We start from the raw sequence: 24,026 nt of genomic DNA, 5'->3' as shown, positions 1-24,026 counted from the left end.
TTATTTTTTAATGATTTTGGGTTGGCATTCCATTTCTCCCACACTCACCACAGCATTGAAAGGGACAGGAGCTCCACCCCAGACACAGAAGGAGACTACAGCTCTCACAATATAAAAGAAGCTATAGTGGTAATCCACTCACAAGGTACCCTAAACAGAAACCAAGGAATGATTCTGTGCGACATTTGGAAGTCACTCATTAGATCTCTAAACACATCAGAGTTTAATTTCTCTGCTAACTATCAGACACACCTGCTGAACAATGACTGACCACGTGCCAGCATCCATGCTCCACATGTTTCTATTGTACTTATGTAACAGTTTGATGTTTTAAGGATACTTGTGACATAAAGACTGAATAATATAAGAAAGATGTTTAATTAACCAAATATTTCGGTCTGGAAATAACAGACCATCTTCAGTGGCACTACAAGAACAGTTTTAAAAAAAATACAAGGGGAATACTAACAACAGATCATTTAAAAATAGAACAAGCAGCGTGATGTTATATCACTAAGTATTAAAGGGAAGATTTTTAAGCAGAGACATGATTGAAATAAAGATATTAATTAATAATATTAAATAACATAAAATTAATATGAATTAAAGAGTTATCCTGATTAGACTTTCCCAAATTGAACTTTTATTCAAAGAAAGCGTAGAGGCCTTACTCCATCGTCCTAACAAGCCGTAGAACAAGTCGTGTGATGTTATATCACTAAGTATTAAAGGGAAGATTTTTAAGCAGAGAGACATGATTGAAATAAAGATATTAATTAATAATATTAAATAACATAAAATTAATATGAATTAAGGAGTTATCCTGATTAGACTTTCCCAGATTGAACTTTTATTCAAAGAAAGCGTAGAGGCCTTACTCCATCGTCCTACCTGAATCGGAATGACTGTATATCTATATCAAAATTCTAGGAAAGTCTAATCAGGACAACTCATTAATTCATATTAATTTTATGTTATTTAATATTATTAATTAATATCTTTATTTCAATCACGTCTCTGCTTAAAAATATTCCCTTTAATACTTAGTGATATAACATCACACGCTTCTATTTTTAAATGATCTATTGTTAGTATTCCACCTTGTATTTTTTTAAAACTGTTCTTGTAGTGCCACTGAAGATGGTCTGCTATTTCCAGATCGAAATATTTGGTTAATTAAATATCTTTCTTGTGTTTACGTGCTTATATTATGTAACAGTTCCTACACATTCGGTATTTTTTTTTAGTAATGTATCGATTCATAATAAACGCTTGCTGTTTATTTATATTTGTATGTTCATCCAAACCCAGATGAAGCTACCAGTTTACATGACTAAACTAACAGGAAACTAGTAGTGTCAAATCTTTACGATCAATAAACTCAGTGATAGTTATTTTTATTACATTAGTTTTGTGGTTGAAAATAACATACCTACAATAAACAGACTTGATGGGGAAGTCAAACAAAAGGTATATAAATTAGAACAACTTAAATACAAGAAAGCTAAACTTCTGAATCAACTTATGTTTCTAAAAAAATACAGGAACAATAATATTATTCTGAAGTTTTTACTTTTCAAAGAACGTTTCCATTCTAGAAGTGCTAAACAGATCTATCGGAAAATGTCATTAGCTATGTTACAGGAAAGGATACAGTTCACAAGGTATGCTCTGAATCAAGTTGATTCTTTGTATTTTGATTTACACTACACTCTATCTAAGAGCATAGATGCTCCAATGGTCCCGTCTAGATACGATCTAAGCACTAAAACAGGCATATTAAGAAAATTTAATGCTTTATACAAGAAGATTTTAAAATCGAGATAAGGTACTTTTCAACTTTTCGGATCACAACTTGACAGAAGCTTGCATATTAAAAAAAGGGTTCAATTTTGCAGTCAAACCAGAGCACATACCTAAAATAGATATTATGTGTAATGCAGAGAAAACCCTTTACTTTCTACCTGAACCTGTTGCAAATGACATTAGATTAAACTGCGATTCTTCTTTAATCTTCTCATCCTCCTAAAAAGATACATCTCCTTAAAAAAAAAGAGAACCATCTAATTTAAAGAAGACTAAAGATATTATAGTACTTAAGGCTGACAAAGGCAATTCAACTGTTATCTTGAATATGACAGATTATATGTCCAAAATTTCAATTTTACTTTCTGATACCTCTACTTACTGTCAATTAGATTCTGACCTTACTTGGACGAACCATGTAAAAACTAATAACCTTTTATGCAACATGACCCAAAGATTTTAAGAAAAAATTGAAAAATCCATGCATTCATTAATTCCATGTTTATATGGATCGTCAAAAGCACACAAGACCAATATTCCTCTTCGACTGATTGTAGAAGATGGAAGCTCACCAACTTATTATCAAAAATATGCAATACTTTGTAGAAAAACTAAGAGAAATTTCTATCTCAACATTCTAGCTAGTCTGGATGTTGTATTGTTATTTATAAATGTTCCTGTGAAGGAAGATATGGAGTTTATAAATAATCTGTTCCCTCAAGACATCTCTCAACTCAATGTTTTTTTTCTGATGGAATGGAGAAACCTACAAACAACTTTTGGGCCTTGCAATGGGAAGCCCTCTATCTCCTCCTTGTGTGGAGTTATTCATGGAAAAGTTCGAAAATGATGTCTTGTTATCTACAAATCCTAAACTATAAATTTGGTGGAGATATGTAGATGACATATTCATAATATGGAAACAGTGTAGCTGAGTTATGATTTTCTGGCATCTATTAACTCCTTCCGCCATAAAATCAAATTCACCTTAGAACTTGAGAATGAAGGAAAATTACCTTTTCTATACATTTTAATTATGAAACAAACAGATGACAACATTTCTCTTAGCTCATAAGCCAACCCACACAGGTCGTTATCTACATTTCTCCTCCTTACACCATATTTCACAAAAATTGGGCATTGTACATATGCTAAAAAAGAGGGCTATCTCTATTAAAAGAGATGAAGGAACATTAACAGAAGAATTACATTCTATTCTCCAACTAATGATCAGCAATGGATATCCAAAAAAATAGCAAAAAAAATACTACTCTCTAATCCCTCTCTACAACTAATCCATAAAATCCATTCATAACAGAACTTCAATTTCCATCCCTTTTGTTGACAAACTTTCACAAAAAATTGCTAATTTCCATGAAATCTCATGATATTAGAGTAGCTGTCAAACCAATAACAGTATGAAATCTGTTACGCTCACTTAAGGACCACAATTCTTTCAACAAACATCCTGGAGTTCACAACATCCCATGTTCTTGTGGCCTTAATTACATAGGACAAACTTCGAGAAGTTTAGAAATAAGACAAAAAAGGAATATATTGGAGATATCAACACAGAGGACAGCTCAGGGTTGACATTCCATTTCTTCCACACTCACCACAGCATTTAATGGGAAAGGAGTTCCATGCCATACATAGGAGACTACAGCTCCCACAACATAAAAGAAGCTACAAGGGTGGTCTGAAAAGTTCTCGGCCTAACAATGAAAAAACTAATTTATAATTTCAAAATTATTTTTATTTTTCAACATAATCTCCCTCAAGACCAATACATTTATTCCAGCGATGCTCCAGTGTCACTATTCTGTCCCTGTAGTGGTTCTCAGTAAGATCTGCAAAATACCCTTCTACAAATGCAATCACCTCTTGATCTGAAGAAAAATGCTAACCAGCGAGGAAGAGTTTTAGTTCTGGGAAGAGATAGAAATCAGAGGGAGCCAAATCTGGAGAATAGGGTGGATGTTCCAACAATTCATAGTGCAGATCTCTTAATTTTCCCATTGCCAAAACACCTTTGTGGGCAGGTGCATTGTCCTGATGAAAGATGATTTTTTTCTTCTGCAAACCAGGTCTTTTCTCACGAAATTTTTCATCCAGTCTGCTTAAAAGATCGGAATAATATTACCCAGTTATTGTTACCCTTTTCAAGATAATTAATAAAAAAAAATGCCTTTAGCATCCCAAAATACAGATGCCATCACCTTTCCTGCTGATGAAACCGATTTTGTCTTCTTTGGCACCGAACAATCGGCTTCTGAGAAGTGCTTTGACTGCTGTTGATTCCGGTGTGTAATGGTGTATTTTAACAAGAATAATCCAAGTCTTATTCTTGTTAAAATACCGCAAGCACTGTTCAGAGATTTTCATACAAGTGCGTTTTTGATCTGCTGTGAGCAAGAGCAGCATCCCACTTGCACAAAGCTTTTTCGTTTGCAAATTCTTCATGCAAAATATATCCTATACATTCTTTTGAAATGCCTATAGGTTCAGTAATTTCATGCACTTTGACTCGCTGGTCATCCAATACCATATCGTGCACTTGATCAATGATTTCTGGTGTTGTTACACTTTTTGGACATTATTCACGTGGATCATCTTCAAGGCTGGTACGGTCACGTTTAAACTCGGCAGCCTATTTCTTAATTGTCGAAAAATGAAGGAGAAAAGTGCCCATAAACTTTCATGAAGTTCGAATGAATTTCTTTTGGTGTTAAACCTTCTTTTACAAAGAATTTTATAACCACACGATACTCAATTTTATCCGTTTCAAGGGGTACAGACAACATTTTTGCTTCAGACAGCTGTATAAAACAAACTACTTGACTGGTAATCCACTCACAAGGTACCCTAAACAGAAACCAAATGATGATTCTGTGTGACATTTGGAAGTCACTCATTAGATCTCGAAACACATCAGAGTTTAATTTCTCTGCTAATTATTGGCTGTGTGCCAGCATCCATGATCCACGTGTTTCTACTGTATTTATGTAATGGTTCCTATGTATTCGGTATTTTTTTTAGTAATGTATTGATTCATAATGAAAGCTTGCTATTTATTTGCTGAACATACAAATTATATTTATATGTTCATTCAAACGCAGATGAAGCCACCAGTTTACATGGCAAAACTAACAGGAAACTAGTAATGTCAAATCTTTACGATCAATAAACCCAATGATAGTTATTTTTATTACGTTAGTTTTGTGATAAAAAATAACATACTTATAATATATATATATTTTGTAATTTTTTTTTTTCCCATTATGCTTAATCAAAAATAGGGAAAAAACCATAAGTGTCCCATGTATAATTATATGCCACATTTTAAATATCTCAAGTTTTTTCTAAAAAAAAATGTACTTGAGTAACATATAAATGATTAATTTCCAATGGCACTTCAAGCACTTACAACTTGTTTCCAGAACTATTTTAGAAAATCAGAAATCACAAATGAAACCAAAATCTAAACAAGAAATATTTAATTTCTCTTTTAGATTTTGGTAGGCTACTTTTCAATTTCATAATACACTGTAAGATAATTAAGATTATGTTTAGAAATAAGAATTTTACTTCCTGGAGATACCACCATTTTAATTGCAAAACTGATCAGTGTGACAACTGAATAAAAATATGCATTTCAATAGTTTGACAAAAGAAAAAGAAAATTAAGTATGAACAAGAATTCTTGTAAATGCTTACCTCATCAGCACCATGTTCTTGTAATTCCTTATAGAATTTCAGTGAAATACTGATCTAAAATAATAATAAATTAGCTTAATGACAATGCAAATAAGTAAGGTTTTTGTCATAACTGGTTTATACAATATTACATTCACCATCATATGCACTTTTATACAATATTAAAGCAATTTAAGACTGAAGCTTACCTTCAGTACACGATGCCTTCAACCAGTACTCTTGTTATTTTAGTTCCCAATTAAATCTTAATTCCATTAACACTCATCAAAATTTGGTACTTGCTATGAGGTCTCCATTAATGATCCACTCATAATGAGGATCTTCCGTAGCTGGCTTTTCACTTTTTACCACAGTTCACATCTCGATTACCATCAATTATGTTAAGAGTATTTCTGTAATTTGCTAGTTCCATTTCTTTTCCACTCGTTTGAATTATGCTGATGGTGCTTATCTTCAGTTTTTTTTTTGTTTTTATGTTGAGTCCATACACGAGAGGTTGGTTGATCAATCTATAGTATATTAGTATCGTATACCGGTAGAGGATTGAGAAAGGAGGAACTTGTTTACATTTGATTTAAAAGACAGCATATTGTCTTCCTCAGGAAACAACAGGGGGAAGACTGTTCCACAATACACCAATTGCAGGGATGAAGGAAGAGGAAAAGAAACTTGTTCTGTGGGTTTCAAGGTGCACTGTGAAGAGATGTTAAGTAGCAGCTGCACGTGTACCAAAGGGCTTAGTAATAAGTAGGGAAATTATTGATGCTATTTCAGATGAACATTTTCCATGGAAATATTTGTAGAATATGCATATTGAGGAAATGAAACATCTGTGCAAAAGTTGGAAGAGTGAGTTGATAAGAGATGGGTCATTAATAAGTCTAAATGCTGTCCTCTGTATTGAGTCAAATATTTTGAGGGAGCTTTTAGGGGTTGCGAGAGCAGTATTCAATAGCTAGGCAGATTTGTGATTTGTATAATGTTAACAGCTGTTCAGGGGTGAAGTAATGTCTTGAGCAAAAGAGAAATCCTAGTTTTTTTGAAGCTGAGAATGCAATGGTTGTGATGCGTTTATGCCAGGAGAGGCTTAATGTCAGGGTAATTTCAAAAAGAGAAATCTCAAATTGTCTAGGAATTTGGGTATTGTCAAAAATAATACTGGAAAAAAGTGTTTTTTTTTTTTAATGAGAAATAAGACAGAACTGGGTTTATAAGCATTGAAATCGATGAGGTTATCTGAATCCCATTGGAGGATGGGGCTTAGAGATCACAATTGAAGGCGGTGGTGGTTGATGTTAGTTGTGTAGAGTAAGGTTTATCAAATGAAAGGAAGGAGTGCGACGTGCAAAACTGTGTATTGGGCTGGAGGTAAACCGAAGTAGGTCATTGATATATAGCAGGAAGAGAATTGGTGAGAGGATGGAACCTTGTGGAACCTCGGCATTAATTGAATAATAAGAGGATAAAGAACTATTCACCATCACACATAGTGTGCGTCCAGACAGAAAGCTGGCAATCCAACTACAGAAGTTCTCTGAGACAGACCAAACAATACTAGTTTGCTTAGTAAGCCTTTGTGCCAGACCCAGATCAAAAGCTTGGAGATATCAAGTGCAACCCACTTGAGATTCACCAAACTTCTCCATGGCATTTGTCCAGAGATGGGTGACATATATGAGCAGATCTCCTGTTGATTGGCAGTGACAGAGTCCATATTAGTGGTCATTTATTAGGTGGGTGCCTTTAAGGTAGCGTAGAGTTGATGATTTTTTCCCATTACTTTACACAGGACTGAGGTGAGCGGGATAGAGTGGTAGTTGGATGGCAGGTGACTTGTTGCCCTTCTTGGGAATGGGGTGAATATAGGCCAATTTCCAGGCTGTGGGATAAATACTAGTTGAGTAAGAGAGTACATACAGGTGACATAGAATAGGAGTCAGTTCTGGTGCACAAACTTTCAGGACAATTGGAGGAATGCCACCAGGCCAGGAGACTTTTTTTGTGTCTAATTTGGACAGTATTTTTCTGATCTCTTTCTGGCAAAAGGACATAGGGAGCATTTACCATTGTCAGTGCTTCATACATGCATTGGAAGCAAAGTGTGCCAGAGGATTGGCTTTTTCTGTGGATGATGATGCAACAATAGGTATGATAGAGGCGGGAATAGTGTTGAGCAGAAGTTATGGCCAATTACTATGGCGAGAGACCAAAAGGGTCAGCTGCCGTTTAGACAGGCTGCTGATCCTTTTTTTGCTTTTTGCTCTTTTGAACTCTGTTTCAGAAGTATTGGTTGTTGTTTTTTTTTTTTTGCATCTATTTTGGGCTCTTAGTATTATTAAGCTCTAAAGGAGGATGGAATTCTTGATTTCAGCCAGTTATGGTATGTTTGGTTTTTCATTTGTACAGCCTTGGCACATCTTTTGGAGAACCAGGATTTAGTTAGGGAATGGCAGTTCTGAGCAGTAGGGAATGCATGTTTCCATGCCTGAGAGGATTACTTTGGTGATAAGTTTGGGTTAGAAGGCCGGAAGCAATAGTCCAACCATGGGAATGAGGCGTCATGGAGGCTGTCCCACTTGGCACTGTTATAATGCCAAACTACTTCTGTAGTTAGATTGCAGGTTTCTGTCTGGACGCACACTATGTGTGATGGTGAATGGTTCTTTATCCTCTTATTATTCAATTAATGCCGAGGTTCCACAAGGTTCCATCTTCTCACCAATTCTCTTCCTGCTATATATCAATGAACTACTTGCATGGAAGTAGCTGTGCAAGTATTGTTGCATGAGGGGGGGGGGGGGAGGAGATGAGCACTAGATTGTAGTCAGAATTTCCTAGGGGGACACTACATTCACTGTGTATTTGGAAGAGTCATCGGTGAAGAAGAGATCTAGGGTGTTTCTGGTATTCTGGTTGGCATCTGAACAAGCTGTGTAAGATCATTGGTGATGGCAAATGTTTCGGCATCTCTGCCTGCAAGATCTGTACAACTGGAGGAGAAAGCCACTTGGTGTTGTGGATATTAAAATCTCCTATGAGGATGATTTCGTTGTTGGGAAAGTGGGACTGGAGAAATTTGATTTTCAAGGAGAGGAAATTAAAGAATTCAGAGTGGTTGGTTGCATTAGGGGAGAGACAGAGACAGCGAATGAATTTGACTGAATAGGGAAAGGATATTTTCAACCAAAGTAAAAACTTCCCAAAATCTGGGAAACAATAATTGTCAGCGGTCCTTCTCCACAAATCGTTTACATCTTAGACTCTCTACAAACACCCATAGAGGGTGCACCACCTAGATAGGACTTTAGAGTCAGTCATGTTTCATTAAATACTGTGTGTGTGTGTGTGTGTGTGTGTGTTACAAGTGTTATTTGTACTCCCTGAAGATGTCTCAGTGACTCAGATGAAATACTGGAAGCATTAAAATTAGTTTTTAATCCTTTTCTAGTGCTGTCAGTACTTCATTAAACCTCCAACATAATGACATAATAAGAGAAAGAAACTGCTGATATCTTTAAATGATAAGACGGAAGGGTGGAGAAATAATATATACTTTCTTTGGTAATGAATAAATGCATGTTTTTGTTAATATTTTTTTAACGAATTATTGAGATTGTAAAGTTTTTCATTACTGAATTATTGAGATTGTAAATAATTTTCTTCTAACTAGCAGTTTGCAAAAAAAAATCTTTCAATTCATAACAACAGCTGACTGCATAATGTGGAGGATTAGTGAATTCTAAACCAGTTATTCTGTTCCGTATTACAGACAAGCTAACGGAAAAGTAACTAGGAATGCATCAAAGATATAATTGATAAGGATCATTTGTGGAGAAGAACACAGCACAGTTTTGTACAGGACAGATTAGTTACAACAAACTTACTTACTTTGTTATACAGAGAGCACAAGGAAAATTGATCAAAGTAGTCTTTGAATTTTATAGTTTTAATAGTTCATATATTGAACTGATGACAAATGATGATTACCAAGTGAGATAGGTAGGAAACTGTTTGATAAGTATATGAGAGGAAGCAGTGTTTAGAAAGTACCTTAGGATTTGGCACTATAGAGCTCTTGTTAATATATTCATAAATGATTTAGGCTCACCTATTAAGAAATTAAAATTCCTCTCTTTGCTGATGATATGAACCTGGTAAAGTAGCCAAATATGTATATTCTTTGCAAGATGATTTTAAGATCGGCGAAATGTATCAATACATGGAAGAAGGGTTTAAAATTTAATGTCAACAAATGAAAATATACAATTTGGCGATCAAATACATTTTGTATTTAAGATGGTAGCATTATTGGATAAAAACTGAATGGACTGAGTTAACAAAATTTTTAGAGTAAATCAATACCAGGATATAGATATTTTTGTCAACAAGGAATTTAGTTCCTTAGGAATCGTTTTAATAGTAGTCAAAGTTAATTACAATTTATATATAATGACATCTGTTGTAGCACTGTTGAAAATGTCAGTATTATTGATGTTTGCATATAAATATGAATGTAAAAATAAAAAAGAGAGAAAATGACCTGGTAGAATGATAGATAATTAAGAATAATAACAGAATATGATCACAATGACAAGCATGAAAAAAAGTATATTTTATAATTTCAACCTATATAGAGTTGTCTGAATTTGGATAATTTTGCCATTAAAATGGGCAAATCAACACAAACCAAATTTTAATCAAGATTCCAAATATTAAATGCCATTTCATACTTTACTGTTAACAACTGAAAAGAATTATCAAATAATTTTGCCAATAGAAATCGCTCCATTATAGAAAATGAGAGAGACTTTTGCCAACTAGTTTAAAAATCTAAGATTGAATATTACAATAATGAATGCACATGACCAAATATAAATGCTGTTAGCAGATTCTTAAAATAATTATGTATAAAGAATTTATGTATAACTTCTTTATACATAAAACTTTTCAAAATGCTCATAGTTGAATTTTCAATTACTAACACACATACATCACCTCTGCAAGAACTATCACGATTTCTGGGACAAATTTATGGTATTCAAAGAGTTCTATCAGATGATGGTACATCTATAAAAATCTGATGAATAGAATAAAATAAAAATCTGATAAAATTTCCAAAAATTACAGTATAGTTTATGAAATGCTAACCCATCTCTGCCTTATATACTATAGAAATATAATTCTGCCAATACAGTCTTGATCGAAACAAAATAAATTTTAATATAGATCCTAAACTAAATATTTCATTAACTTCTATTTAGCCAATGCTCAAATATTATCATTTCAGATGATATTTCCAAATTATGCTAATAAAAATGATCCACCTGAACAAAAAATTGATTTTGATGTGATATTTTTATCACATCAAAAAATACCAAATTTTTATTAAATTCCATTCATCCAGAGCAGTGGTTCTGAACCTTTTCGATGTCATGGAACACTTTTAATTATAAGCAAAATTTAGGGAACACCAAGTAACTGGAAAGCATTAAGTCATACAACTAACAATAAAAAAATAAAGCATGAACTTGCCTTTTATAAAAATGGAACTTATTTTAATAAGATACTTGAGCTTGTCGGCATTTGCAGATTTCAGCAATATCAGCTGTAATATGTGATACTTACCCCATCTCTTTGTCTATATTAATAAGTCTTTCACACTTTTTAGTTTTTATATTGGTTAATATCGTGAAACCGAGCTCATACAAATATGATGTTGAAAACTGTAACAATATTTTAGTGCCCTTGTGGAGAGAGAGAACTGGTTTTCGGCTTGGACAAAAATCCAAAATTCCTCAAGAGTTATTTCAGAGAATTTCATTTTTAGAGTACGATCCGTTGACAAGGTAACAAATTGTTCTTCTTGTTACGAAAATTCACAACTCGATGTATTAACTGTGCTAAATGGATTTCGTATCCAGTCATAATTGTGTATTTAAGGAAAGAAAGTAACTGGAAATCTTTTCTTCCAATATTGTTAAATGTTCTGTTATAATGGAAATAATTCCCTCGAAATCTTTATTATGGAGCGAAGGAAACATATCTACTGCATTTTCTTCTTATATATACAGTTTTTCCAAAGAGATACTTTTTCTGCAAAGCTGACAATTTGTCAGTGGATGTCAAAATATTTTCATTTTTCCCTTGGATACTTGTATTAATACTATTTAATAATAATACTATATTATCGGCTAAATATGCCATTTTAGCATAACAAATATCATTTTGAAGACCGTTTACAAAAGTATCTGTACCTTAATTTTGGGGAAAAAAAAAAGAAGCCAATAATTCATTCTTAACTTCTAAAATTCGGAATAGCACTTTACCCCTGGATAAACATTTTATTTCAGTGTGCAAAAGCAAAGATTTGTACTTGGCTTGCATAGATATGCAAGGTTTTTTTAAAAAAGGCCTGCTTTTAAAGATATTGATGTAATTTACCATATTTACAACTTGGTCTAGTACAGGTTTTAATATCGCCGGTAATGTTTTTGAAAGACGTCATGTGACATCATTCACCGGCAGAACACTCGTAACAAGTTCGCAGAACACAAGTGTTCCGGGGAACACCGGTTCAGAACCACTGATCCAGTAGATGTAACATGGAACTTTTTCTATTATTGGAAAAGTGGAACTATTATTGAAAGACATTTTGGGATTGTAATAAGCAGAGTAGCAGTCTCAAACTGAGTAATGAAATATTTACTGCCTAAAGACATTACACACATCCATGTTCACAGTGAGATTTGAACCCATAACCTACTGATTTCAGAGTGAAATGCTAACCATAAGGCCAAGTGGGCTGGAATGAGAGCACAATATCCAAATCTGGTTATAGTTTTCCTATAAAAAATTTAAAAACTTTTAAAAATAAAGTTATAACAAAGTGGTAGGGAATAAAACAAAACAAAAAAGAGGATGTGAGAAAATGGAGGAGGCAATTCCTCATGCTTTGAACTCTGTAAAAGAATGACTCAAAATGCGAATAGAAATTATAACGTTAATGAATACATTAATAAAGTATTGTATTCCATTGTAAGTTCCTGGAATATTGCTTTCATCACAACAACAATAATAAAGAAATCTTCCTTGTAATATATGTGCGATTCCCAACTAATTGATATTATTATTATTATTATTATACCAAGACATCGTGGACTCAAAGACTCATCACAGGAGGTCACTTCGTTGTAGCTCATCATAATATGTAGCTCATCATAACATGTCTTAAATACATTCAAATTCTCTGTAGACACCATACTCTCAGACAATGCATTTCCAATCATTCACAACTCTCCATACAAAAAACTTAATTCTCACTCCCTTGCTTGCATCATCCTTATACAGCTTCCAGGGATGACCTCTTGTTCTCCTGCCATCTTATGAAAAACCTCTTCAACATTAATCCTACAACAATCCCTTCGTCCTCCTATCCACCACTCTGTATACTGCATTGACTCAACCTTTCTTCATACACAATATTCCATAGACCAGAAACTACTTTAGTCAATCACCTCTGGACCCTTTCCAATATCTCTAAAACTAGGTGACCAAATCTGTGCACAGTAGTAAATGTGGTATAATCAAGGCCTTATACAATGGAACTAATACAACTAGAATCTCCTTACTTCTACAGGTCATGTCCTACACACTACTGCCAGAATTCATTGTATTGTCCTCAATTTTGGCAATATGTCCTCTAAATTTCAGATCCTTATCCACCATCACCCAAGATCTCTATTTCCTTTACTTCCAAAAATATATCTCTACAATGTGTAAATTCTACATCCATCCTTGTTTTCCAAATTTTAAAGCCTTACATTTTGTAACATTGAACTGGCATCCTCACTTGCATGCCCACTCACTTGATCTATTCAAGTCTTTTTCGTAAGACTGCAACATCTCCTCTAATCCTCATTGTTTTTCCCAACTTTGCATCATCTGCAAACAACTGAATATCCCCATTCAAATCTAACCCAATATCATTAATATACAAGTTAAACAATAATGGCCCTAAAACAGACCCCAGAGGTACACAATTAGTGAATTTCCTCTTCTGGGATATTGCACTCCTATACACAACTTGCTGATATCTATCAGATAGCCAATCTCCAATGCAATGCATTAGTTTAATATCCAACATGATCTGCTCTAGTTTGACTATGATGAAGTAATTTGTCAAAGTCTTTGCGAAATCTAAGTATATTATTGTGTATCTATCTCCCTTGTCCAATGCAGCTGACACCATATTGCAACAAGTAGATTACTAAACCATGTATCCTTTTAGCAAATCCATGCTGTCCATCAAAAATAATACCACTGTTATCAATCCAATTCTGGATCCTGGTTCTCACTAACCTCTCTAACATTTTAACCACAACACGCACACACATTGGCCTATAATTTGATGCTTGAGTTCTGTCACCTCTCTTATTCAGCAGTATAATCTTGCTTTCTTTTCACTCCTTTGGAACTTGACCCAATGTAAGACTCATTAACAAATATGCCAAGGTAGATGTCAACTCCCTGGCACATTCCTTCAAAATGCACGGTGATATAATCATCAAGTCCCACAGCCTTGCTCAATTCCCCATATACCTCTTGCTCAATGACAGTCTCTCCTATTCATCATCACCCACTGCTCTCAAACTCTCTATGATTTCACATTCACAAGGATGAAAGACCTTTATGAACTGCTCATTAAATATCATCACTATATCTCCACAACAGTTATCCTCATACCATTTTCTCCAATCAGTTTCATCCTACCATAATAGGTTTTTTTTTTTGCTTCATTAGCTAACTGTTGCTCATACTGCACTTTTGTGCCGTCCTAACTCGAGTCAGCCTCCTATTCCTCATAGAATTGATTATTGCTTCCATAATGCCTTCTTTCTCTGTATTGCATGCTTATCTCTTCTTCATTTCCCACCTATTTTATTTAACCTTATGACCACCAGAATACATTTAGACATTGCTTCTACTAGATAGTTCTTGAATAGCACCTAAGCAGCAATGACTCCTTTCCACCCAACTTCTCATTCCATGCTACAGCTTCAAACTGTCTCCTGAGCTTCTCATAATCATCAGCCCTGTAGTTTAATATATACCCTTTTCTCACAGAAGTTCATACATATCCATATTAAGAAAAATTAATGAATAAAAAATAGGTTAAGAAAATGTTAAAATATAAACAATGATTTGTACAGCATTCAGAAATAACAATTAATCTATATCATTATTAATAATATCAAACATGCACATCATTGTTAACCTGGTTAATGTAATGCTTTTCATATCCCATCTCTGATAACTTTATTTTATGAGAGCCAATGATATATAACTGAATTTAAGCTTTGATGCATTTAAAACCAAGGCTTAATATTCAGTTATACATGATTGTCTTAGGCAGCCATTTCAGCATTATATGAGAAAGGCATACAGTTCTTGACTATGGATGGCTGTTGAGTTCTTGCTATAACACATAACTAACTTTTTTATTAACCATTTTTAATTAAGATAGAATTATGTATTGAAATACTTAGAGGATATGGCAGGGGTGACTACAGAAGCTGTGTCTCAACCTTACATATAAAATGTAACTGACAGAATAGCCATCATCTTAAAGCAATATAACAAAAGTTGCCTCTACTATCCTATGATCACTGAAGTTTCCTCATCTGCAATTAAAGAAGGCAGGTGTTGACACAATAAGATATGTTGTTCCTACAGAATTTGTTATGTGGACCAAACAAGAAAAATTCAGATACATATTAAACATGTACAAAAAAAGTGTCCGTAAGGTAGTTTAAGCCTGCCACACACACACACAATGAAAAAGAAACCATTATATAGCAGGAAGCTAAGATGTCCTACACCTCACATAATAGCTACATCAAAAAAAGTTCAACGATGTACACACACTTACAGAGTGCAATGAGATCCAAGGCTTAACCACCCAACAGGCCACATGGATCAAATATATCAACAATATTTGATTTATTATTATTATTCGTGACACCTCTAAGGAGTCCGAAGAGTCATCGCAGGAGGACACCTATTGTACAACTCTCTGTCTCCAACCACTACATCGAACCTCTACTACCAATCATCAACATCGTCTACTGCCCACCACCACCACAGCTAGTATTTTTTTGTCTATAAATTATATGCAGGATGAAAAACCAGAGTTTCTGGGAGAAAAAAACTCTGCTACCTGCGTATGAGAATGGCTAACACTTTCGATTGAAAATGTCCATATAAAGATTCCTCCAGTCATGATGAGAATCGAACTTATGCCTTTTCCAATCGAATGGCGCAACGTACCACCATTCTTCCAATTGTGCTATACGGAGTCACTTTATATCCATCTCATTTTTTCTATAATATCCAAAGGTTATATTGACTTCAATGGACACTTTACATCCATGTAATTATGGCTGTATATGCCCATCCAGGCTGGTACGGTGATTAATACTCAATCACATGTGGATGGCTCTCGTACACCAGCTGAACCTAGCAGAAATAAGATGTGATAACCATTACATCAATCAAATCAACAATGATGTGTGTATCTGATATAATTTATATACATACTAATTGTTGTTATAGCAGAATCTGCATGTTAAAGATTATCATTTGAATGATGCAGAAATCACCCTGTTTTCTGTTTATTTTAATCCTAAAGAAGCAAATCAGAGAGGGGGGGGGAGGGGAGTCAGCTAAAGAGAAAAAAGTAATATAGACATACTAGTCAGTTAGTTATGAACCATGAAAAGCACTAGTCTATAGACAATGAAAATATTTTGCAGAATATGACTTTTCGTGAATAGGAAGACTTTTTTTTTTTTCAGACAAATATTCAAACATAAGAATATTTTTTTAGACAAACATTCAAAGTTTAGCTGCTCACCACTGAGTGTAACTCATTTCTCTTGAACAAATCTTTACGTCTCTGAAGTGGTCCTCAAACATTCACAACCTGTATACCACTCATGGAAAGCTTCTGTCAATATTTCATTAGCAATCTGAAGGTGTCTTTCTAAATTCCACCTGATTAAACCACATTAGAAATATCCGAATGATAAGATTATGCAACAAAGCTAAAATATTTTGGAAACCAAAGGATCTAATACAATTATTTAGAGATAACTACAGTCATGGAAACTACTGTTTGGACAGAAATTTCAGTTTAAAGTCAATTAATTTATTGAAAGAAAAGAAAAGAGGGTAAAAAGTGCTTACCCTGATTTTAGTTTTATCACCATTCACATTAGATATATGAAACAACACACCATCAAAATCTGCAACTGTGATATCTATGGATTCTGGTTTGTTTCTGCAAAAAAAGGAATGAATACAGTTTTATTTGCTTGTGACATTTTCCATAAAATTATCTAGAAGCTACTTTGTAAACAAACACTTCATTTAATACTGAATCCCTAAAACAACTTGAAAAAGTTTTTATCAGCACATGATAAGCAATACAATGCAATATGATTATGATCTTCCTTTCTTCTCTATTTCAAGTTTTTCTTCATTTCCATGTATGGCTGTAAATTGCATACATTCACTGATAAACTTTTAAACACTTGATAAATGTTCTCTTATAACAGTCAAGAATAAAATTTTTGGGATACATCCTAGGTCATAACTAAAATAATGCCTGAAATAAAAAAGGATAGAAAAACCTTTTCAGCCTAAAAAAACTATATGGACTACATTCTAAAAGAAAACAAAATCTCATTATATTATACTTGGGGATCTTAATATCACCAAAAGTAACAACAGATTATATATATATATATATATATATATATATATATATACTGTATATATCTACTCTATACTATAAAATGATAAGCTGAAATTGGAAACGGATGTAGGCTGTAACATTTTTGTCAAGTTATTTGAAACATTTTGAAACTCAAGGAGAACTGGCCTACCAGTCTGGAACATGGGGGGAGTGGGTGCCGTAGGCGTTGGGGGGGGGGGGGGTTGAGCCCCCTAGTATATATATAAAATCTGATGTTATGAATGTTATGTTGTTATGAAGTTTTTAGTTTTGGTTTCACTATTTTGGTTGAGTGCATTTTTGGAAATTATGGAGACAACTACCATGTTTGAATAAAAACTTTAGTTTAATATTACTAAAATTTTACAATTCGACGTTTCGACCTTTATGTCAAGGTCATCTTCTGGAGCGTACAAATATACACAAGAAACAAGCTATACTGCAATCATACTGGTTCGTTAAAGACACTGACTAACCGCTACCACAATTGTTGGCCTGACCTCTGGTGGGAAAAAAAAAAATTATACATCAACGCTAGAGTCCTATTATTTGTGTTGTCTACTATATACATATATTAACATCATTCCAGCCAGTTGGAGTGGAATGGTTTCTAATACTAGCAGATTGGCTAGAGTCCTGACTTATGTTGAATCTTTCATATTAGGTTGGCTGAATGTGTGCCATCCAGATCCTTGGAATTTTCATACCATCTTTATTGTTGATATTTGGGTGGTTTATCAGGATTTAGCAGGATTCTTTAAATTTTCTTTCGTACCATGTTTTTGTGCGGTGTAAGGAGCAGGTGCTTTTCCAGTTGATTTGGTGTAAGGTGTTAAGTGCATGGTCTGAGAGGCCTGCTTCACCATAATGGTTATATTTAATGTGTTTAATGTGTTCTTTCTTGCGTATAGGGATTGTCCGTCCTGTTTCACCAATGTTCGGTAAGTTACAAGTGCAGCAGATGCAATAGACTCCAGGATGTGCTAATGGGGGGGAGAGGATCCTTAGAGGAGCTGAATATGGTTTTAAGTTTAGTGGGTGGTTTAAAGGTGGCATTGAGGTTATAATGTTGTAGGATTCTGTTGATTTTTTCTGATAACCCTTTAATGTATGGGATGGCTATGGTTTTACTGTAATCTAGATTCGTTTTTGTTGTGGTTTTATAGAGTATTTTATTGACAGTATTTTTGTTATAGCCATTGTTTATGAATGTGTCATTAATGATTTTTAGTTCTTGTTTCAGGGCTTGCTGGTTAGAGCAAATAGTTGTGGCTCTGTTTTTAAGGGTGTTTATGACTCCATATTTTTGTGCTGGGTGGTGCATGAATTCGCATGTATGTATTGGCCCGTGTGTGTCGGTTTTCGGTAGACCGTGAAGGATAGACTGCCTGAAGGAAGACGTGTAACTAGCATGTCTAGGAACAGGAGCGAATTTTGGTTTTCGATTTCGATGGTAAATTGTATGCGTTCGTGTTGTTTGTTTAGGTGGCTGAGGAATGTGTTTAGCGTTTGTCGCCCGTGCGGCCAGATTGCGAACACATCGTCAACGTATCTGAGCCAGATTGTCGGTCGAAGCGTGGCGGAATCAAGAGCCCTTTGCTCAAAGGTTTCCATGTAGAAGTTCGCAAATGGGGGGGGGGGACATTCATAAACAATGGCTATAACAAAAATACTGTCAATAAAATACTCTATAAAACCACAACAAAAATGAATCTAGATTACAGTAAAACCATAGCCATCCCATACATTAAAGGGTTATCAGAAAAAATCAACAGAATCCTACAACATTATAACCTCAATGCCACCTTTAAACCACCCACTAAACTTAAAACCATATTCAGCTCCTCTAAGGATCCTCTCCCCCCATTAGCACATCCTGGAGTCTATTGCATCCGCTGCACTTGTAACTTACCGAACATTGGTGAAACAGGATGGACAATCCCTATACGCAAGAAAGAACACATTAAACACATTAAATATAACCATTATGGTGAAGCAGGCCTCTCAGACCATGCACTTAACACCTTACACCAAATCAACTGGAAAAGCACCTGCTCTTACACCGCACAAAAACATGGTACGAAAGAAAATTTAAAGAATCCTGCTAAATCACCCAAATATCAACAATAAAGATGGTATGAAAATTCCAAGGATCTGGATGGCACACATTCAGCCAACCTAATATGAAAGATTCAACATAAGTCAGGACTCTAGCCAATCTGCTAGTATTAGAAACCATTCCACTCCAACTGGCTGGAATGATGTTAATATATGTATATAGTAGACAACACAAATAATAGGACTCTAGCGTTGATGTATAATTTTTTTTTTCCCACCAGAGGTCAGGCCAACAATTGTGGTAGCGGTTAGTCAATGTCTTTAACGAACCAGTATGATTGTAGTATAGCTTGTTTCTTGTGTATATTTGTACGCTCCAGAAGATGACCGTGACATAAAGGTCGAAACGTCGAATTGTAAAATTTTAGTAATATTAAACTAAAGTTTTTATTCAAACACGGTAGTTGTCTCCATAATTTCCAAAAATGCATTCGGATCACTGTGCAAGCCTAAAAGAAAGGATTTTGGTTGAGTGTTATGTGTTTTAACTGTCTCTACGATGTTTATTAATAGCATTATGCATTTTTAATAGTGTAAACAAGTTGACATCCGTAGTGTTTTATTCATTTCATGTAGCTATAAAATGGATGGATCTTCAAGAAAGCATTCACAAATATGTACTCTTTCTCAGCACACATTCATGACACAAAGACAAACTGCCAATGAGTGTGGTGTTGGTTTTTTGGGTACTGTTAATGCAATTTTAAAGAGGTTTAGAGAGACAGGTACCTTTTCTTCTCTTAGAAAAGGAAAATGTGAGCAAAAAAAAGAGGAAAACTACACTTACTCAGTATTGTTTACTAGTTAGTACCAAGGAGCGTGAGTACCCTATGCTCGTAAATCAGTGGCTGAGAAGACTTCTCCTGCCCAATTTCAACAAGCTTGAATACTAGCTAAAAAAATGTTGTGAAGTTGTTTCACACATGATGGTCCAGGATCACTTGTGACTATTGACAGGATCACTTGTGCTTATTGACAGCATGATGAAAAGTGACCAATACCTAAAAATATTGGAGAAAAGAGTGGTTCCACAGATCCATAAAGACAAAGAAATCATCTTCCAACAGGATCTCATTCCATGCCACACTTCAAAACAAAGTGAAAGAGTTCCTCAAAAATCACAACGTCCAAATGCTTCAGTGGTTAGGTAATTCTCCTGACATTAAGCCAAAAGAAAATTTGTGGGCCATACTGAAAAAGAGACTTGGAAAATTAAATTGGGATACAAAGGATAACTTAATACAATCCATTATAAAATTATGGTTTTATTATTATTATTTGACACCTCCATGGAGTCCAAGACTCATCAAGGGAGGGCACCTATTCTACAACTCTCCATCACTCAACCTCATCCACCAACTGCATCATCTACTGTCCTCCACCACCACCACCACTAGTATTTTCACAGACAATCACAAACATCCATGCCCACGGCAGGATTCGAACCCGCAGCCTTTTGGATGGACAGCAGATATGCTAACCACTCAGTCAACCAGGCTGGCAGGTTTTGAGATGCAGAAATAAGAAAAATGTGTTTTATGTTGGTAGAGTTCATGTTTAGTGAATCAACGAACTTATTAGGAACAGAGGAGCACATATAAATTATTAGGTAAAGTTGGAGTTTCATTTTTGTACTTATTTTCTTGTAAAATTAATTTTTCTTTAAAATGTGAGTGTTAAGATTAATTTGCTCACTACTGCACGTACACACACACACACACACGGCATTTTAAAATTTCATGGCAAAAATTTAGGAGTGTACTGTATACTCTACAATAAAAAATATGAAAGCATTTTCTATAAACATGACTGAAGATACCTAATTGCCAAAGATATTATGAAGTACTACTTAAAACCATACAAGAAGCAAAACAAGCTGCTCAGAGTTGGCCTTTACAAATATCCATGTCACAGCCTCATGAAACTATAGTAAATACTACAGGAATATTCTAACCAATGCAACAAGTACTGAACATCGCATTAAAAATATTTGAAATATGAAAAAAAAAAATGGGCTGGAGCACTACTGTGCATAAATCACATCTTCTGTCTGTCAAAATGTGAGAGGTAAGTCTCCAAATGTTTTCATCAAATGTTCTGTAGAAAATCTAGGTAAGTTGTTTCATTAGTCCTGAAAGATGATAAGAAATACAGACTAATAATATTATTGTCAAGCATACTACATTATGCATCAATGAACAAGGAATGTTGCTAACATCAATAACTACATGGGTTTTCTTCTGCCTATGAACTTTCATGACAGAAAAGATATCCGTCATGCTAGAAGAGAGAGATCTCTTCTAGCATGATGAAGATCCACTACATTATACCTTTCATTATAAGTTTAGCATCTCATTCCCAATAAAGCATGATTCATTTGTAACTAGAATACTGCTCAGAAATTCATGCACAGATAGCACTGATAGGAATATGCTCATTCTTCACACACACTGAACGCTGAAAATTTTACATGAACTGACAACCATCTGGTGCTCATGCCCACAGATGTTTGAACAGCATAAATAATCTGTTTAATGTCTATGTCAAAATCCTGATATTCTTTCTGTTAGTTGTCTGTCTATGATAAGAAATGCTATGGAAAAACAAGTGAGGTAATCATCAATTATGATATTATTCTGTATACTAATAAACATAATCTAAGAAACTTCAATGAGCCTCACAAAGAATAAAAAATGTATCAGTTAGTAAAAGCAAACAGATAATGAATTAAAGGGTACATGTAAAACATGTTTTAAAAAATACTACTAAAAATGTTATTGTGGATAGACTGAATTAATTTTTTGGCAAACAACACATTCAGCATCATAAATGAGCTAAGAGTCAGATAATCTGGAAACCCTCCTAAAGAGCAAACATGGACTTTGAGTTCAAGCCACATCAGGCCTCTAAAGAAAGATAATGACAGTGTATCTCCCAAACATATTGACTTTCTGTTCAGACTCTCTCATGTTAGTGCTTATATATACTAACACTATCAAATTTGAGAAGGCAAAAATCTACATGATGGAATCAGAGTGTGGCAGTCCCCAACTGATTATGTGGTATGTTCCGACTTCAAATTCTGTGTCAAGATAATTTTTCCTTAAAGTAATAGTAACAACAATGCTAAACATGCTGCAAAATTATGCAGGTAGCATGTTTAGCTTTGGCTATCTCTTCCAGCATGACAGAATTCACCTCAAGTGTTATGTCAACCCAATAAAAGCTTTACCAAATATGTACTTTCCAAATTCAAAAACAGATGAATTGGGAGAGTAAAGCCTATCCTATGGATGCCCGAGTCACTAGATTTAATCCTTTTAGATTTGTTTGTGTGTGTGTGTGTGGCGGGGGCATAAAGGACTTAATATACCAAATGCAGATAAAAAATGTGGTTCGGTTGCACTGGCAAATACTACTACTAGTCTCATACAGAGGTGGAAGGTTTTTCATCCCTCAACCATGTAAAATCAGCCAGGAGAATGCATGCAGTTGACAGATAAAAATACATTATAACCAACAGAAAGACAACAATAAAGAGGTCCCTTTAGGTGTGAAAGAAATGTAATTAGAATGATATTAGTTGTATTAATAAATAACTAGAAGGAATTTTATCTCATTCCAGCTTAAGTCATCTAAATGTTATAAATATGTGTGTGTGTGAGTGTTTTGAATGTAACGTTCATACTGTAACCTTATAATATGCATGTTGTGTAGATATCAAATTTGTGCATATGTAAGCGCTTTGTATTAGCACAGTAATGTTCTGGATGTTCACTAAACACCTATATTTATCCTAATACATTATGTATAATAACTAAGTGTTGCTTAGTTCTACAACATTTCAGATTTTCCACATCATGATCACAATGCAAAAATATATACTGACAATACATATGTGCACTATGTCAGATAAAATGCAGAAAGACAACAATTATGCAACAAACTTTACTTCCTAATAAGTGCACTTCTAGAAAAGTATGTCTAAAGGGTCCTAGACAATGGAGTGAGTCTTATTAAGGTTTCCTGCATTTTGGGAGGTGGAAATACAGCCATATTTATTAGGATCTATTGTGGTAAAGCTGATTCTAAAAAAATCTCCCTGTGCCACCACAATTTAACCAACAGGCTGAGGATTGGGATCCAATTGTAGCAAGGATGTTTTTGAAAGTCTTTAGGTGGCAGATGAGTTTTGTCACCTGATGTGAGAGCATCATTCTGCTAGTCCCAGAAAAAAGTCCCATGTGTGGGATTAGCAGAAAACCCTACCACTTCCAAATGAGAAAACACATTGGGTTTTTTCATGCTGCAGAACAGACAGACATGTGCAATTAACAAGCATAAAAGCATAATACACTAGCTTCGTAGTCTTAGTTGCTTCAGCAGTAATTCCAAAACAACATCAATAAGTGGTTAAGGGTTTTTTTCTGGTTCCATGTCTCTAAAATTATTAATGCTATTGAGAAGGGAACAATTCAATTAAACAATAATCCCCCTCCTTTTACAGACCTGATTGCTCAATCACTTTCTCATAATTTTCTACTTTTGTCTAATACTTTTTCTACAGGTTTCATGGGTACTGTTATGTTGA

General features: G+C 34.5%; 1 protein-coding gene across 1 annotated transcript in view; it reads right to left on the bottom strand.

The window, feature by feature from the left end:
* The window catches only part of Arpc2 (Actin-related protein 2/3 complex, subunit 2), a 178,606-nt gene that overhangs the window by 140,005 nt on the left and 14,575 nt on the right, over nt 1–24,026 (bottom strand). Inside the window, exons 2-3 of the mRNA XM_090403251.1 lie at nt 16,768–16,861; nt 5,524–5,577 (exon numbers count right to left, since the gene is read on the bottom strand). Of these exons, the coding sequence (XP_090259377.1) occupies nt 5,524–5,577; nt 16,768–16,861 (148 nt within the window). The remainder of the gene's footprint in view (nt 1–5,523; nt 5,578–16,767; nt 16,862–24,026) is intronic.

The sequence above is a fragment of the Typopeltis vanoorti genome, chromosome 13 (assembly GCF_054136105.1).
Source record: "Typopeltis vanoorti isolate ZY-2024b chromosome 13, IOZ_Tvanoo_1.0, whole genome shotgun sequence".
Classification (NCBI taxonomy): Eukaryota; Metazoa; Arthropoda; class Arachnida; order Uropygi; family Thelyphonidae; genus Typopeltis; species Typopeltis vanoorti.
Note: the sequence above shows the minus strand (reverse complement) of the source record. Positions and strands in the feature narration are given on the sequence as shown.